Source organism: Syngnathus floridae, chromosome 3 (assembly GCF_059516105.1).
Source record: "Syngnathus floridae isolate MCC-2025c chromosome 3, RoL_Sflo_1.0, whole genome shotgun sequence".
Lineage (NCBI taxonomy): Eukaryota > Metazoa > Chordata > Actinopteri > Syngnathiformes > Syngnathidae > Syngnathus > Syngnathus floridae.
This window is the reverse complement of record NC_142415.1, coordinates 18,131,731-18,151,432: the sequence shown is the minus strand read 5'-3', so window position 1 is coordinate 18,151,432 and position 19,702 is coordinate 18,131,731. Positions and strand designations below refer to the sequence as shown.

Sequence of the window (19,702 nt, the reverse complement as noted above, 5' to 3'; positions counted from 1 at the left end):
CATGCGGTGATGGAAACGGGCAGCAGTATTACTGCCGGGTCCATCTCCTCTGTATGTTAACGATGATGCAAATTAACATATGCACCGGAGGCCGTCGGTGCGGTCAGATCTCATTTGGAACACAGAGGGTTGAAATATGTCTCCTGTCCATGAGGAAAGACCCTCTCCGGGGAGGGTAGAGGTGTCAGATCCTACTGGCTGTAGCAGGGTGTCACGGTGTTGCTAACACAGCCGCGAGTCATTTGCAATAAAGCCAAGCTAATTCCACAACAGGAGCAGCTTAAAGGACGGCTGTGATCGAAGATTACGAAACGCACAGTCTAATTTCTTTTCATTGTCTGTTTGTGAATGCATTCAAACGGTTGAGAAAGTGCCAAAAGAACTGCTGGCACGGGATGGAAGTACACGTTCATGTTAACGAGGGGGCAACGTTGGCTGCCGTTATGGGTGATTAGCCTAGCATTAGCACTCGCGGACGTGAAGAAATTATATTCAAAAATATAGTTCATAAAAATAAGACCAGATGAACATCCCCAAAAATAAAATAAATAAATAAAATAAAAATAAATAAAAAATGTTCATTTTCAGGTATTTACTACAAACTGCATCCTCTCTAGGGTTTAAGTCTGAGGATTGACTAGTTTAATGTCCTAAAATTGTTGATTTCTTCTCTCATATTCATATTTTTTAATCCAAATGGTTTTTTTTGGGGGGGGCGACAGCAAAAATAAAGCAATTGGCTATACTGTTAAGAAAAAAAAAGGCGAATATTGCATCTTGGGTAAGCACTATTTTGTTTGTTGAATGATTTATTCCCTGTTTTAACCTTGTACAGTATCAGCTTTAGAATTTGTGAACTATTTCCTCGACACCTCACTGACCCTACCCTTTGATTGGTCCATATATAATGCACAAAAGCAAAAAGATTACAACACTGCTTACAGAAACAAACATAAAAACAAACAAGGTTGAATTGTTATCAGTGGATTTTCTCCTGCATGGCTTTGTTGTTGGGATTTTTTATTTATATTCTTATCCGAGTGCCATCAGGCTGCTCTTTCAGGGAGAGAGAACAAAAAGCTTTTCAGGCAGTACTCCCAGCCCTTCAATAAATGTACTAATGTGATTCACAGATGCAATAACCAAGACATGTTGAAGGCAGCAGCATGTAATTACTGAATGTAGCCGGCCTGCGAATCAATGGCAGGCAGGATTAAGGATCCAGTTTCAAATCAGCAGACAGCCAGAGTGCAACTGCTCAAATGACAACATCAGCCACTGTAAGCCCTAATCAACATTATTTCAAATTTGTAGTCCATTTCTACATATTTATAGTTCATTAGATGTCTCTAATGTGATTGACTAAGTAAAGTGATCCATCGACGTGGAAGACAATCTTACTGGATTGCAGTCAACGTTTTTGCCGGTAAGGATGTATGCTTTAGGAGGCACAACCAGGTCATCTTATCTCATCCTCTAAGTGCATCAGGTAAATGATACACCGGCCATCAAAACGCCACGCCAAATAAATGCAACACAAGTAAGCGATCACGCTGGGATGGAAAACATTATTGCCTGTGCCTCCAATAATCACCTCCCATTTTCCATAAGGAAAAAAAAAGCCTTATCATTCACACACAGACCTGAAAGAATTAACCTGTTTGATCGATGTTGCTAACCAAAACAGCAGCATTTAATGTCCCTGAGTCGGAATTGATTGGGTTGCGCCGTATGAAAAGACACTTTTATTATAAACTGAACATCTTCCACTCATTCCCTCCAATTTAGTGGAGGAGGAGCACACGTGCTGATCACACACTAAATTTCTTTCTATCTTTGTTGCTTAATTGCGGCAATTTTTCGGGGTGTTTTATTGTGCCTTTGCTCCCTTCTCTTTAAAACTTGAAAGCTGTGAATAAAATACAAAAAAAAAAACCCTCCACTTGAAATTGACTTAATTTGTAACACCTAGGCAACAAATTAGTGTCAATAAATATCCTTGTCCAATATGTGAGGAAATACAACATCTCAAATTAATTCCTACTTTGACATGTACATTGAATTGATGAGTAGCTTGAAGAATCCCGACAATGAAGCCTTCATGCTTCTTATCCTCCATCTCTTTCTCTGTGTCCTCCTTAGCAAGAAGCAGTACCATCTGTGCCCAAACACTGGAAACAGTTGTTCCTTTTGATAAAGTGCAAATGAGTTTGGCTGGTTTTTTCTTTCGTTCTATAACTCAAGGAGCATCCACGATTTACCAAACTCCCCCCTTCCCACCTCCTTTTCCCGAAGTGGATGATTATGCGATCACGGCTAGTAACTCTCCTCTTATGGTACAGATAAAACCTGTCAATTTTTTCGATTATATGCCTTTGAGGTCTGTATCGCGTAAATAAGGAGAAAATAACGATAGAAGCTGAATTTCTGTTTCTATCAGGAGGGAGAACTGCTGAACTTTTAACTTTGTCTTTGAGAAGCAAAGCAGGCATTGTCATTATTTCCAGTATATCAGAGCATCTCTAACCGAGTGCAGTCACATCGTATCAACGTCCCCTCCTTGGACGTCAGCAGCAGACAACGCAAGATGTCAGCACTAAGCTACCTGTGTTGTCTCTGGGTCTCTCTCTGGGCTGAAACGTTTCAGGTCATAAAAATAACAGAGCAGAATGGAGTAAGAGGAATTCATCCATATGAAAAGTAGAGAGGGCTTCATGGTGTATTGGGCTTATTGGAATTGATGCTTAGAAGTGGTGAATTATGTGACACAAAGAAATGAAAAAGAGCTCTATTATTCATGGAATGGGGCCAATGAAAAGAATGAACTGAATGGAAATTATGCTGAAGGATTACCAAGGAAGGGAAGCTATGTTCCCCCTTCTTGTTTAAACAACACATTTTTTGCCAGTTTTATAGACACTTCAGCATGCAACTGAAAAGAAATTAATTTCCAAATAAAGTCAAAATATGATCAGGACAAATCTGAAAGTCACAGAGAAAAATAGAGATTGAAGTGCCATCATCAAATCTCTTGAGAGTTTGGCTCATTGAGCATCTGGAGGATGAACTCCAAAGGTCGGTTATTCTTTTTCTTTTGCTCATACTGCATTTTTTAAAGACCACCACAATAAGACCAAGGACAAAAAAGGGGGAAAATCTGAAGATGACTAAATATTTAACTTGATTTTTGTTCCTCTGAGCGAACTTCATTTGGAGTATCAATGAGTTAGACAGAATTTGAAACAACTAAGATTGTATCACTATTGCAAAAAGGAAGGGGCTCAGATTTAATCCCTGATGCCGTCCCACCTCCACCTATCACACCTAACTGCTGTCCTACCGCACTCATTCATGTTCTGGACTATTCCAAAACACTTTCCTGCTGCCCCAGACCTCTTCATGCAGTACCACAAGGGCTCTTTGGGAATCCTGTAATGAGCTTTTGCGAGCTCTAACAAGGCAAATAATCATTCTGTGGTGGTCTTCCGAGACAAGAAACCACAATTAAGCTCACAAATACTTATTTTCTGATTCTTGCCTCCATTTCTGTTTTCTGTAATTTTATAGTGTGGCTCATCAACTTGAATCCTATACAGTCCTCACAACTCATTGCCCTTGTTCTTAAAATGGGCCCTAGTACACTATTCCTGCATTGTCCCGAGACTATACACAGATATACGATACTATCTCCTCAAAATGAAATGGTCTAACAATGTATTAGAGTTATTGCTCAAAGTCATGTATACTCACATCACTAGCAGTCAGCAGGGCGCCGTTCGCTTCTGACATATTCATGTAGTTGTTGTTGTTCTGGAACTGAAAGGGGAAGAAGAAACAACAAAAACACCATCAACTTGCTGCTCTGTTCATCGTGGACAGCTATCAAAGTCAAAGTCTGCTTTATTGTCAATTTCTTCACATACCAAGACGCACAGAGATCGAAATTACGTTCCCACTATCCCACGGTGACGAGACAGTTCACAATGTACATACAAGTAAACAACACAAGAAAAATAAAACAAGAAGGCACAATCAATGAATAAATAGTGATGAATAAATAATAAATAAACAAATAACACAATAAATAAGTACAGGACGCTACGCAGAAGGGGGAAGAGAGTTCAGGATTGTAACAGCCTGGAGAATGAAGTTGTTGGTGAGTCTGGCGGTGCGGGAGCGCAGGCTGCTGTACCTTTCACTCACTGGCCAACGTTTACATAGCAGCCTTAAAACTTTATTTTTTTTTAGTTATTTTTACCGCTTGCACGAGGCCGTGCCGCTACTTTGGCCCCCGATGAGCGTGTCGCTCGGAGAGGCCCGGGTTGATTCAAAGTGGAAAGTAATGAGACGCTTCTCTGTCTATTCAGCGGCTTCGGGGATGACAATTAAGTGTGTTTGCATGACAAAGACAAGCATCAAGATGCACTAGCGGCTTATTAACTTCACACAACCTGTGGGCGAGTAGTGATACCGCAAGAGGTTGGGGGGGGGGGGTGACAGGGGGTAATCAGAGCTAGTTAATGTGAGTTTTGGCAGTCTCTCACAAGCCATGCACTCCCTTCAATAGTTGGTGTAAAGTCAGAATAGTTTTTATCGCTAACCAATTAACAAACCTAATATTAGTTGGTAAAGGTCTCATTATTTGTAATGGACAACCATAGGACTTCCTGTATTAAAGTCATGGAGGGTGTAAATGCCACATGCTAGTTTCAGCTACTAAAATGGACACTTTGCAAAGAAATGTTTTCACAACCTCTGAAACCCCCTTCCTGACCCGTGCATCTCCTGCTGGAAAAGTGGCAGCCACTTCCTTTCTTTAGGGACACAAGCGTGGTGAAAGGTCGGAACAATAGGACGTAGAATGAAGAATTATGGGCTAGCAGCTGGGTCAGGCAGCACAATGAAGCTCTGTGTGGTGTGGGCTCGACCCACGCAAGACCCGGTTTGGCTTGGGGGATGGTATAGTAAGAATCGCGGGGTCTTCGTTAAACTTCTTACGTTTTATCATTCTTTTTGTGTGTGTGTGGAAAAAAAGTCGCCAGGAACTCCAGTTGATGAGAAGAAGAAGAAATAAAACATCTTATCTTTGCCAGGGCCAAACAATAGTGAAACAAATTAAGATCAGAGCCAACGCATGAAGTGCATTCATATATTTCCCAGCCTTTTGTGTCCATTTTTTCTCTCCACCATCTCCTTTTATTCCGAGTGGTTAGTATGCGAATGTAATTACCGAAAGGACTTGGGCTAATCAACTAGGAATGGTATCCATTAATTAGTCTGAGCCCTGGAGGGAGAGAGAGAGAGTGTGAGCGGAGGGTGGCGTGGGGGAGCCATGTTAACAGTGTTCCGCATCAACGAGAAGAGGTTGTCGGAGCAGGTGGTTCGTAGCCTCTGGTGCCATCACACCTAAAGATGTCCTGCTGAACTTGTGTTCAACCAGGAGTGTCGCACGTAAGATGCGACCTCGCTTAGCGAATTGGTAATTAACCCAAAAGATGGAAAGTGTTGGTCTGTTACTTCCACGGAGTCTCAGAAATGTCAACGATACACTTTTGAGGAGCATATTTATGCAACATTGACAAGGAATGGAGGGACCAATTTGTCCTTACAATTTCTCGTGTTCTGAGATCATAAGATCTTTTCAAACAGTCTGTAGAGAGCAAAATGATTCTCCTCCGAGAACTGTAGATGCCAATTCCATGCACATTCTGAGGTGACATCCCAAACATCACACATGAGCAGCTAATGAGGATGACAACTTCATGAGCACGCAAGAGTTTATACATCAGTAAGCCACGTGTCATAAACACAAACGTCAACAGACGCGAAAGCGCGGACATTGATCGGGATCGTCAAAGTGATAATTAGCTGTGTGACATCCCCATGGAGCTCTGGGTTTTTATTGGTTTTTAAAGGGGCTCTTTAAGTGTGTTTACTAATCTCCTCAATGAACATCTTGAGAAAACATCCCTTGCCACCTGTATCAATCTTTGCCGCTAAAAGCTGTTTCGTGTCTCCGAGCCAAGGGGGGCTCAAAGGCCTCGGTGGAGATCGGGCGTGTCATTCCCGATTCATTTTTTTTTTCCAAAGAGGAGGAGGTCCTTACTGTTCTTGGAGTCCAATGCCAGATGAAATTAAGTGTGATTGGAGGGGCTGCGCAGCTGACGGTAAAATGGGTCAGCGCAGACAATGTAGGCTCTGTAATTAAAAATGATGAGACGGATGAATGTGCGTCTCTATGTATGTAGAATGGAACGCATTATGAAGCTCAAGTGCTGTTTTTTTGCCCAACTTACTTTGGCAATTACTGTATATATATATATATATATATATATATATATATATATATATATATATATATATATATATATATATATATATGAATAAAATTAATATATATGTGTGTGAATGGTTCGAGTAACTGACTGCGATTGTGACAGGAAACAGAATGATAGCCAAACAGGAAACAACCTGTGCAATTGACAGATCCAAACAGAGGGCCAACTGGTAGTGTTGAGAGCTTAAATAACTTGTCTGGGTCGTTTTCCACGATAAAAAATAACAAGAAGGTTTTCCAAAAACATAGAAGATTCCAGTTAGCCTAGCTTCTTCTATTTCTTGTTCAACAACTACCTTGTTCTTTGTCGTTCCTGTGAGTGAAACGCAGAGGAAAGTCAATTTATTTTACATCGCCACTCCTAAAACGCATTCAGCTGAAATGTCAAGAGGCAACAACGATTTGTGCATTCAATAAAAATGCATTACAGTTTTAATGGAAAAACGGTGGCTTATGGCACATGCGCTTGATGAAATGTAGCGGCATAAAGAGAAAGCCACAGTGTTTATATTCCTCTTCTTCAATAAGAGAGGAGATATTAAGGGCTACACAGATGCTGAGCTCAATTTGAATGGACACCACTGTCTATTTAAACCCAGCATGAATACAAGTATATTTTCTTTTGTCTGTCTCAATTGAGAGCTGGTTTCACACCTATTCTTTAAATCCCAGTGCAGGAATATTTGTGTGAAAGAACCAACGTCCACTGGGAAATAAGGCATTTTGCAGCTATTATCCTGCACAAAATTATTTCAACCTTTAGGGTGAACACAATATTGCATCCATATGACCCCCACCTCACCCTCAATCTGATGGAGTAACCACACATCAGCAAACATGAGCGTTGAACGCTAGCTGAGGACCATCAATGTCTGCATGCGTTGGCATCGAATATCAAATATTACCTTGACGACAATGGAGGTCTGTGAACACATGGCAGGGCTTCTTACCACTTTTTTCATTAGCTTTAGCAGTTTTCCAAGGGTACAATCAAACAGTCATAACCGTTAAGCTAATCGAAAAGGACTAAACTAATTCAACCCCCTCATTTCCATCATTACATAAACTGCTGACAAGCCATTTTACAGTCAAGCCAAGACCTCCGGAACATGACACTTATGCTAATATGTTCTGCAGTACAACACACACACTCCGTTATTTCTTTCAATTTCCTTTAGAGCTCGGCCAACAATGTCACTGACTCGCATTTAGTAAAACTCTGAAACGCTACTTTTATTTATTTTTTTAACGAGCCAAAGTAAGAACAAACTAGGAGTATATATTACTGTTGTGCAAGTTTATACTAGCCTTTTCCAAATTTACTGTGCTCACTTTTTTAAAAAAGTTTAATTCTAAGGGTGGAGCACTCCAAATTAGTTTTTCACATTTTGTGCAACATTACAAAAGAGACAGCTACATGATTTACAAACTAATTTAAAGTTAAATACAAAAAATGCCAACCGCGAGATGCAAATTCTCAAACTCCCAAACATGCAAAAAAATCCATTAATGATTAGGTGAATTAGTGAATAGCCAACCACCAATAAATGGGGTTCACTCATAATCTAATAAGAGAAAGGAGGGAGAACTATTATTTGGAAGATGCGAATGTGATATCACGTTATTTACATCGCCAACGTAGCGATCTCAATCCCGCCAACAAACTGCCGGATTTAACTGATACAACCCGCTTGATGGAACTGCGGATTTCAGAACATGTTCCAAATAAAACAGCAAGCCTTGTCCACGAAAAAAAAAAATCCTGGCGGGATACACCACCAGTTCTCCAAAATCTGTGCTCATCTATAAACTCATTCAGCATAAACAGTGGGCAGCTGCTACTGTAGCCCTCACGGGGCCCGTTCACGCCCAGCAGGCTAGCAAATACGATGCTGAGCTGACATATATGGATGTATCCCGTCATATGTGTGGAGGGCTACGTTTTGGAGAAGCAAGACTACAGAACAGCATGTCCACACAGTGGGCTGCTGCTGAATCAATAGTTAATTCAGTTTAAAGCTAAAATCATTACTCCCCCGGCCCAGCACTGTCTTCCACTATTAGGACGGCCAGTCCTCAAGAAAGGGCAGCGCCGAGGGGAAGTTTGTTCCGAGTATCGCTGAATGTCATCTCGGTGGTTGGGCTCGGAGTCGGGACGGTTCAGTTCAGTTCTGGCCTCACTGATTATCTCTGCGAGCGAGCGTCAACGCAGCCTAGAGGCGCAGTTTAAACTCCCGCTGTAAATCTACTTGGAGTCTAGGTGTCAATGAAATCCACTCTGTCGACACATCAAAGTCAAGATGGAGATTCCCGTGCCTTTATTCTTCTTTAAGATCAACTAACAGTTGAAGGCATGGTATTGTTTTATTCCTTAAGGATGAATTTATATTCAGTCGGTAAGGTTTTCGGGAACTTTAAAGGCAAGTTAAATTCCCGATGGCTTGACCTAACAAGGTTCCACCGGCATGGCTGACTAATTAACTCACATCATTTGTTTGTTGCTTGAGCTTAGTATGTCAACACCGTGGTAGTGCAGGTCAACATCCAACCTCGCTTTTGTTCCGTGTTGCTTCCCGTCCTTGAGATGAGACCGTCGTCCTACAAGAAAGCAACCAGCTAAATGGGGCGCCATCTTTGATCTTGCGGGGTGAGCGGCCATTGGCTGACGGCCACAAAAGAAGCTTAGGAGATGAAGAGGGCCTCAGAAATATGGTGTAGTCTTGTCACAATGGCTGGTTCTAGCACATGAACACTGAAGCTGGAGTGGCGGTGTCATGAGAGGCCTGATGGTGGGCTCTTGTTGTCTCAGCTTGAGCCCCCACGTCGTCTTCACACTGTTTGTTCCTAGAGGCTTTGAACAAACTCCAAGATGCTCTCAATGTATTTGGGACTAAGCTCAGTTTGCTGTGTTTGAGTGGAGCTCACTACCAAACACGGGACAACTAATTAGTCGGGATGTCACAATTTTCACGACACGGCCTTGGTATCATTGTGGTCTTGTGTCGGTATAAAAAAAGAGCCATGTAGCTTTGTGGCTAGCAAATATCTGTGTATAATTATATTTTTTTAGTGGTACTAATGGTGACTCTGGTTTTACTTCTGCTGCTTGACTGAGCAGCAAGTTACGGAATCAGAAAAACGTCCAGTTACTGAAGCAACACACTCACACATGGGTCTCACCCTGCAGTACTATTATTAGCAAATATCCCTTTTACAACAACCGTATGGAACGTGAAATAAGTCACTTTTTTCAAAGCCTGCAATGCAGGAAGCAGAATTTCGTCAACCTATTTTTAGTACATGCTCATTTGGAAGTCAAAGTTCAACTAGTTTTTCTATGACGTGGCTTGCTGTGTTTGTTTTGAATGCGTCGGAGTATCATTAAGGGAGGGAGGGGGGAGACAGAATATCAATAAAAGCATTCCATTCTCATCTGTTTCTTTTTCCTTTAGTGAGACAAATCCCCAGTGCCGCTTTTGTCCTCACTGGTATTCATAGCATAAAGCTGCAGCAAACATATAAGCACGACCAGTTGTTCAATCTCTATAAATCTGAAACACACAAACTGCTGAGCGACGACTCGTATATCAGTCTATTATATAGCGCCGAGCTCGACTGTATTAAACAAATTGCCCGGGCCTGCAGCTGGAAAAGAGAAGCAATATGGAGAGAGCAGAGGTTATTGTCTAATTTAAATCCTGGCAGCGTTCCCAGAGCTGCGCCACATTCCAATTTGTGGCTGTGTTGCTTGGCACTCCCCGACAGAGGTCCGGCACTGCAAATACTCTCGGGCCGCTCTCCAGAAATGTGTCTTCCAAAAAGTGACAATCAACAAGTTGGCAGGGAATAAACGGCAACAGCCGGGTAAAATTAAAACGAAAGCTGTGAGAATGTACAAAATGCAGATTGTGTGACACAACTTTTCCTGCAACTGGTTGGAAAACGTAATCGCCGCATGTTTCCAGTTCGTAACAACTTGATAACATTCCAAATGTTTTCTAATTACTGTTGTAATTCAAAGATGGTCCCAAATGTGTTTTTCTGAAAATGTCCTTTGTCTATTCTTTCTAAAGTCAGAATATACTTTGTTGTGTTTAAAAATGTTTCAATGTTTTCATACTGTTCGATCTCACTTAATGTTATTGCCGAGTTTCGTTGAATAAAAAAGAAAAAAAAAAGCTGGAAAAGACATCTGTGAACATGCAGCAGTCGCAGAATGGCTGAGTGGGCTTTTAGAGGCAATTAGCTTTTTCAAGTATTTTCTCCTTGGTGGACTATTTTGCATTCATCTGTGAGACTGACAGCAACTCGGGACATTATTAGTCAAATCTGATAAACGCTCAAATGTCGTTTCATTGTTTGAATACCTTCAAACAAAACAAATTACCTGATTGTAAAAGGAATATTTTTATATTAAATCAGAAAATCTTACATCTCTGCTATGATATATGGAATAGACAGAGATTTGGGTCCAAGAGTTTCCTAGTGAGAGTCACATTATTGCACCAAATCTCAGGTTTCTCACATGGCCATGCGAGCTTACACATGCAGCTTGCGAGCTAATGTGATTTGGGAGGAGAGAGCCATTTTAAAGACAGAAAGAGCAAGAAAAACGTACCCTACAGCATGATGGAAAAACAGCGAAATGTCAGTTAGATGATACAGTGGGATTATTTGAGACCTTTATATTGCTATTTATAGCACTGGGACTAAATTGGTTGAAGTAGCTTCCTAGTAAACAGTAAATCGAAGATTTATTTGTAGTCAGAGGGTGGAAGTGTATTAATCTGATGAGCATTGACCTACATTTGAGTGACAATGTTAAATCAAATTTCAGATTGAATTTAATTTCACATATTATAATTCCATAATAATTATAATTTTCAGGCTGGTATTCCGACAGTTTCACTTTTATAACTTGGAACTCTTTTCAACCCTTGGTAATATTTTGAAGCGCAATAATAAGGCCTACAGGGTATATATTAACTCCATCACTGCCATTGACGAGAATAGACGTCAAGCATTACTTTGTACTGGGCTGGCATTGACGTCAAACATCACTTTGTACTGAGCTGGCAGCGAATGAGTCACGACGGTAACCCTGAGAGATAAAACTGAAAAGTGGAAGTGGAAATGACACAATGGAACGCTAGAACGCACCACAAGACTAACAAGCTTGTGGTAAACCACTATTCCTCCATTGATTTCTCCATTGATTGGATCAAGCATGTAATTAATCCTGCGGACTTGAGCTTGTCACGCACAACTGACACAATGAGCACAATTAAATTAGTGATTATGAATGAAGACCATTTGCTGCACGCCCACAAACACCAGCATCATTATAGAAATTGCTCTTGTTCTTCTGCTATTAGAGCGCATTGAAACAACCTTGTATGTTCTGTTGGACGTCTATTCCCCCTCCCCCCCGGCAGTATTGATTTCCTCCTCCATCTACGCCCCCTGTTAGTGCCCTCTCCTTTACCCATCCCCCTTGTTTCTCCACTGCAAGTCGCTTTAAAAGAAAGGGACTCATTGACATTTTCTGTACTTGAGCCTTGACCCGATTTGTTGGACCAGAAGGCGAGTTTCTCCGCTCACACAGATGAGGTCAGCCAGCTTATTCTTTATGGACTTCACTTTTTATTTACACCTCCGACAGAATTTTGTAAATCCTTCCTAAAGCAATGTGGACACTTTCAGCTAGGTTGATGGTCAAGAAGCCTCGAGAGCCAAACTGCACTAAGCCGATTAATCGATGTAAAAACAATGAGGAAATCTGTTCATTCAACAAGGGGGCGCCCAGCCAGAAAGGCTTAGAAATGGCTTCCCCGCTGTCATCAACTCATTTACCAACAGCCAAAGGGCAGAGTCACCCAGAATCATAGGGAAAGTTAATCTTTTTCTTTGTGGGAACGGATCAATATTGTATACCTTTTTTTTCTGTATGTGTTGTAACCCCAGACAGGCTCGTGTCACTTTGGAGATGTCATGTATACAAAGTGAAAGATCAGGGACAAGAAAAGCCCACAGGATGGCTGCCAAGGTCTCTGACATCCAGTGCGGTATGTAGGCATGATAAGGAAAATGCTCTCGGAACTAAAGTAGAACTGAAACTATATGGTTGAACACAATTCTCAGGATCTTGGTCAACGATTTTTTCAATTATGTTTCCTCACGGGAGAAAAATGGAAATAAAACTATTTAATTCCAAGGATACAGTACTAAACTGTGCTGTTATTCCAAAACAGCCTTTAAGCTTCAACGCTAATCAAAAATTTAAATCCTTTCCAATAATTATTTGACTATAAATCAAAGTATATTGACATGGAATTACAGCATTAAGACAACAATTCTATAATACCATAAACAAAGCAGTGAGAGGTCTTAATAATGTTGAATAATTCCTTTTAATCCTATTTGGATAATGAAGAGATTAATACAGTATGTCAATCCTATTTTTTGGCATGTTCTCTAGAAAGATGCACTAAATATGGTTCCCTGTCATATCAAATTGAATTCATGCAACATAAAAGAAATAAGTGTCTGCTTTTTTCAAAGAAAGAAATGAATAAAATAAGGCACTTGTGCTCTGGGGTGTGATTTGTCATTGTAATTCAGTGCTAGCTCACCTACACTTAAAACATGATCCTTCTGGATTTTAATTAAGCACCAAGGTAGCTCCCAAGGGGCTCCGACTTGGCAAAGGAAACCACTTTGATTTACTACTTTGTTGTTTCTACTTGAAGCTCGCCTCTTACGAGGGAGCTGCATTGATAAATGAAAGAGCCCGAGACGTTTTCTTTCTAATTTGTTAATTAGTTCCCGTCCGTTCTTCTGCGGAATAAAAAAAAATCAAATTGTATGAAGAACTATTGAACATGCAAGTGTCAGGCTGAATGTAACCAAAAAAGTGTTTCCAGTATCTGTAGCATGAAACTAAATAATATCCATCCATCCATCCATCCATCCATCCATCCATCCATCCATCCATCCATCCATCCATCCATCCATCCATCCATCCATCCATCCATCCGTGGTGCATTTAGTGCAATACAATATAATCGTAATATTATCGTAAAATCAAGATACGATTATCCACCAGGTAATCAATAAGTTGATATTATGATACAATAAAACTTATTTTCATTTATCGTTTACCTTACATTAAGTCAATTCGGGGGACCCAAAAGATCACATTGTGACATACCAAATTATCTTCTACGATTTATTATCACTAAACGTATTCTCATGCATCGCCGAATCGTCACGATACTATTCTTTGCGATTGCTATTTTCCCACACTTAGCGATACTGTACCATGACAGTTAACAACGCAATTTATTGCAAGAGGCCTGTTTAGTTTTACCACTGTAGCCAAAGCTAACAGTGTTGTATCTGTCTCTCGTTACAACACATCGTGGATGGAGACCTGCCCTGAATATGGAACAAATGTAATATAATCCAGGTGTTCAATACTTAGCTGTTTTAACAGGCTGCATTCCCTGGAATAACTCTCGCAACACAATGTGCTTCTGATTACCTCCATCCAATTTAGTTCTGTTGTTAATCCCCGAACAGATGTGCCGGGTAGTTTCTTAGCTCTTTTTCTCAGGATGATCAGCTGAGACAAGTTAAATTCTTTTGTTCAAACAACTTTGTGTTTGGGAAGAATCAAGACCAGCTTCAAGGTGAAGTGTACAAAAGATGGTCAACAGAACACATCTGACGGTCAGTTCCCAGAAGCAAACGGAGTCTCTGTGCTACAGGGAGCGCTTAGCTTCGATTAGCTGCTGGAGCTGCTGAAGGTCACCACTGTAGAGCGGAGCAGCCAGCAGCAGGCCTTCATAAAACCATGCGGCGTATCATTATTTTCAAAGTGTTTCATTATGGACGGTTAACCTTGGCTAACTTTGACCTAACGTTGTAATCAGCTGCCAGTAATGCTTTCCAAACAGGGCGATCGGGCCGCCCCTCTCCTTGTTTATCGGCCAGGAAAAAAAAACATCAAATGCACAATTTTACGGGCTGTGCAGGTATTAAGACAGTTACCCCAAAAAAATAAAACAGTCATGCCATCAAGGGCATACACTGCCAATGTCGAAGCCTTCATCTAATACTCCGCCTCATGGACGACTCCAGCAGCCAAAGAAAACAACCAGGACATGCTGTGAACACTCCAAAATATCAGAAGTTGAATCAAGAATTTCATAGAGCCCCTTTTCAGCGAAATGTTAGTTGATATTTCAGGGACTGGGCCGCCCGCCGTGCTGCACTTTCCTTTGGTAATTACACCAGTAGACCAAACACCTCTCAAAGATATGATAATCCATCGACAGACAGCGTAATAAGAGATTGTCAGCTGAATTGAATGCAAGCGACACTTCTGACAGGAACGATAATTTATTTGGATTTTCCACTACGATAGTCCACTTGCATCGGGATCAAGAAAGAACCTACAGGATTTTTGTCCTACCCAACAATGTCTTTTCACTAGTTCTACTGTAGTTCTTTGTTTCTGGTTACACTTGCACGATTAACATAATAAAAGCCACACTATCGTTTCATCGCTGTGATAAAAAAAATAAAAAGCTCGGTGTTCCGCCGTGCACCCATTAGTCAATTTTTATTTAAAGCTAATATTGAAGCTTTTTGCCCGATGGCTCCGTGAGATATTTGCACACCTGCTGCTTTTGTCGGTCCTTTTGAGTGCAGCCTGGTAACGCATTGCATTATGGGAATGTGTCATGTGAGGGGAGCGGACTGGCGGTTAATTGTATTGTGCAGATAAATCATACGCAAAACACACCAGCAGCCCAGAAGGAAGAAATTCTAACCCTGTTGCTGGAAAAAAAAAAATCTAAACTAGTTTTGACAGGGGACGATACTATTCCATATTTATGATGTTACACATCTATCTTGATTACCATCTGAATTGAAGATAACCAGCAGAAACATTTAAAAAGAATGTGAGCAATCTAACTGAGAGAATTATGTGGGGAGTGAATTTATCATGGGCGGAATGGGGGGGAGATCTTAAATCAAGCATGTCAAGTGAAAAGACAACTGTTTTAACACGACCCATGAGCCCATTAGGAGGATTGGATATTAGAGCTATGAAACATCCAAGTTCTGCCCCATCTGGAAAGCTTTAAAAATGGATTTGTCCTAACCACTGAAGGGACACGTACAACACTTATTGAATCAGCCAACAACTCGTGATTGACTGACTCGATTGAGGAATACTTGGGATAGACGTCGCTGGGTAGTGAGTATCGTCCACAATTAAGATGCAGTGAGCCCGATACCAAACCAGAGACTTTGAGGTGATAAGACCAGGACAGGGTCCTTTGGAAGCAGGATCTCAAGTCCTAAACACCTGCACTTGTTTTGACCTTGTTTGATTACCACATCTGATTACGAAATCATCGTAAATCAACTCTTAAAGCAAGCGTTAAACATTTACAGAACATATAAATAAAACTGAGCAATGTAGCGCTTCTTTTATGGCGACTCGGAATTACGACTATTTTTTTTATTTGTGATTTGATGATCTGGGGAAAGTAATACACCGACTGAAATGGTGTTGCTAATAAATTAGAATTTTATTTTGCCTGTCTTTAATTCCAATTTTATATATCCAGCAATTTGATGTTGAATGTATTGTGACAGGAAAGTGTGGTCTCTATGGCTGCCGACTTAACAAGCGCATATCTTCATTGTACAAGCACACAACGGAGATAAGCGGTATAATATGAGCTGCGAACTGAATGCACAGCTGCGAGTTCACACGGAGGCTTGGGCACTAATAGCACTGAGTCAACATGTGCAAACATCATTTAGGGCCTTTAAAATTTCGATTTAGGGAAGTGTTTGAAATGAGAGAGAGAGAAAAAACAAGAACCATGTTATTATGTACTTGGTGGTTTCAAACTCGGGGTGCTTCGCCGCCTTTTAAGGGTCGCCGACTTTAATTGTCGACAACTATGTTGTAGTTTTTTTGCAAACAGAATAAATGCTCAAAGAATTCTGCTGAGATTTGTTAGTAATAGCACGAGAGCCAATTAAAAACATCTGTCAAGGGCCATTTATTGTTTAAACTACATTTATGTGAACTAATTGAGGAGAGACAGAATTTGTTCATCCATGCCTGTATGATGGACAATACCAATTTAATACTTACATGGATAATTACTTCATTGTGACCCAGACAGACAAATTTAAGACCACAATAATTTGCAAATGGGTCAGTCACTACCCCGCACATTTTTGTGGGCAGCCGATTTGTGGTAGTATTTGTAGTGAAACAATGCCAGACTCGAATCAAAGCCAAAATGCGAAAGAACACAAAGCTATCCCCGATGACAACAAGATGACAAATAAATTTGATTAACAAGCGATAGAGCAGATTTAAAGATGTGTGCTCCGCCCTGAACGCTGAGTAAACAAGAGTCGTTGTTGTGAGTTTTTTTTTTTTTTTAACAAGCTTCAATGTCAGAATTAAAGAGCGGTTTGGGTGTTGGACTATTCTAGTGCCTGTTCTTTTTTTTTGGCGCCTCTGTCAAATCTGTCTTATAAAACACGAGTTGTGTTTTACAACTCAATCAATATTTTAGAAAGAGTACAAAGAGTACGATGTTTCAGAAAAAAAATCAAATGTATCAAAATAAGTGATCCTGCAAATCAACAACAAACTAATATAACAAAATAAATTGGTCACTTTGACTGTTGGCAGTGTCAAAGCCTCTGTCGTCAACATAATTCTCAGCTTCAGATTACTGCGGCGATGACGAGGCACTAAAAATAAACCCTCTCTCATCTCAGTGGGAAAATTGGGTGTTTAATAAATCTGGCAAACTACAGTTCCTGACAGCCTACAATTAAAAGGCTGTACCCCCCCAAAAATAAAAAATAACAGGATCAACTATTCACGTCTTGTACAATTACGCATTTTACACGTACCCTGGAGTCCTATCTGTCAACCGTGGGCCTTGAAAAAACAGCTTGTGAGGTCACACACACACACGTATCCATACACACATGTACACACACATAAACACACGCTTCCCGGGCACACAGTTTAGGTTGTGTTTGGATATGTTTAGAATGTGTGTGATGAAATGGCACCAGCTGTGTACACTAGAGGGATGCACAAGCTCCACCAGGCGAAGCTTTAACCCGTTCCATGCTTACTGTGCAGAAGGCGGGACAAAGGACACAATGAGAGTAGGGAGGGAAGGGGAGGGGGGGGGTAGAGCTTTTGCAACTATTCAGTGTCAGGATCAGTTTCTTTTTACAGACCCAGTAAATGCCTCAGGTAATTACAGCTGCAACCCTTCAACTGACTGTTTTTTTCCACAGCTTAAACATGAGTGACTCGAGATGCTCATTAGTTGCTTAAAAAAAAAAAAATGCATAATTGTAAAAATGCAATTTGCACTTGTAATGTTCTAGGCTACTAAGAACATAAAATAGATTAATTTAGCAGCCAGAGGAGCCCACCAAACATTAATGTAATATGTAGCATACCGCATTGAGCAGATTACTCAAAATGAGGCATGGTATAAACAACAATAACAATTGGGGTGAAGAATGGTCTGCTGGACCTCTTGGCATTGGAGGACAGATTTTATTCAAGGGGAGAAAAAAAAACGAGACTGCTGCAGTGAAGTGGAGACTGGAGTGTAATACTGCCCTACAACAGGGTAAGCTATGTTTTTTTCGTTCTCATTTATCACTGTCTGTACTTAAATATTACTGTGGAGCTGCAATTTTATTGTAGAGGAGATTGAATGAAGCAAGAAAATGGGCTGCTGCACCTTGTGGAGTAGCTGGAGTGGACATTTTCAATGTCCAGAGCTGCTGTGCAGGAACAGGGTAAGCTAAAGTTAGCATACATTATTTGATTATTTCTCGCAACGGCATTTCAAATGTTAGCTAGTATGCCAACAGTAACACAGTACATGTGTTTATTTGTCATATCTAGCCAAATTCACTCAAATTTTACAATAATATGTCAATTTTATTTAGATACTGAGGACTGTTCCAGCAAAGTGCCGTATCCAGATCAAATGCACAGCAACAAGGTAAGGTAATGTTAGCATATGCATTATTATTTATCATTTATCATCATGTATGATCAAATGTTACAAGTGCAACAACTATTCTGCCAATGTTTTTTCTTTCATCCTCTCTTAAACACAAAAGTTGTTTTACGTCTCTCCATATGTTTTAGCACTGGTGGAATTCCTGTTGGTTTGAGTATTAGCACCAGAGCAGGTGAAGAGTTTGCAAGAACATCTGTTGGTAATTTCAATCTCTCTGTGCCTGGAGGCAATGAAATCCCACACTAAATGGATACTGTATCTGAAACATTATTAAGGAAGAAAAAACAGGAGGGAGGCAGACCAGATGGTCATAAATCTGAGGGATACACTGGGTCCCTTTTTCATGAAAGCATTTAGGTTGATCACATTCTGCTTTTACAAATACCAAAAAGCCAGACAAACCCAAATAGCTCCTTGTCTTCTGTTCACTGCTGAGATTTACATGTGTAAACCGCATAACCTTCGCTGTCTCCCATCATGGGCATTACACGGAATCGAACAAATAAACACTGGATGCGTGGAAATAAAACTCCAGTGTGCTCATTTAAAGCTTTTCCAAACATTGAAAGCAGCTCTGTTACTGACTGTAACCTTGTGTTGTTTCATGTAATCCAAAATTGCAATAAAATAAAAAACGTGAGTCACAAGGCTGAGTCAGCAACTTAACAACCAATCAGTGAAGTAATAATGTCAACACCTGACAGTGAATGCAACAGACTAAATCTGAGTAGAATGGAACTTCTGAGGTAAAAAACAATCCCAAATAAATAAATATATATATATATATATATATATATATATATATATATATATATATATATATATATATATATATAATTTTTTTTCTTCTTTTTTTTTTTATTAGAGACGTCTCACACTTTTGACATTCTGGTTATGAATCTTGGCCCAGTCCACCTTTTTTAGTTTCATGTTCTCCTCTTACATGCTTAGTTTATAGACTGGATGATGAAATTCCCTCATTCAATTGAAAGCATTTTACAGAATCACTATTCATCTGTGTGAAGTCGTAGCTTGATCCTCCTCCATCTCATCTCTATTAATTATAACTTGAGCACCTAATTAACTTTTGTGTCACTCGTTTGGCTTTTTCTGTCCATTCCTCCCATGTCTCCAAAACTGCTTCTGTGTTGAGTATGTTTTTGTTCTTTTACTCAAGATCCTGTCAGGATGCATTAATAGATTTAATTGAGCGATGCATAACAGCAACTGACTGCAAGTGCTTGGCAAAGTGAGAAAT

General features: G+C 40.3%; 1 protein-coding gene across 2 annotated transcripts in view; it reads right to left on the bottom strand.

Annotated features, from left to right (window-relative positions):
• The window catches only part of tox3 (TOX high mobility group box family member 3), a 57,035-nt gene that overhangs the window by 10,702 nt on the left and 26,631 nt on the right, over positions 1-19,702 (bottom strand). For both annotated transcript variants that reach the window (XM_088370214.1, XM_088370213.1), the window contains one exon: positions 3,751-3,816. In XM_088370214.1, the coding sequence (XP_088226340.1) occupies positions 3,751-3,816 (66 nt within the window). The remainder of the gene's footprint in view (positions 1-3,750; positions 3,817-19,702) is intronic.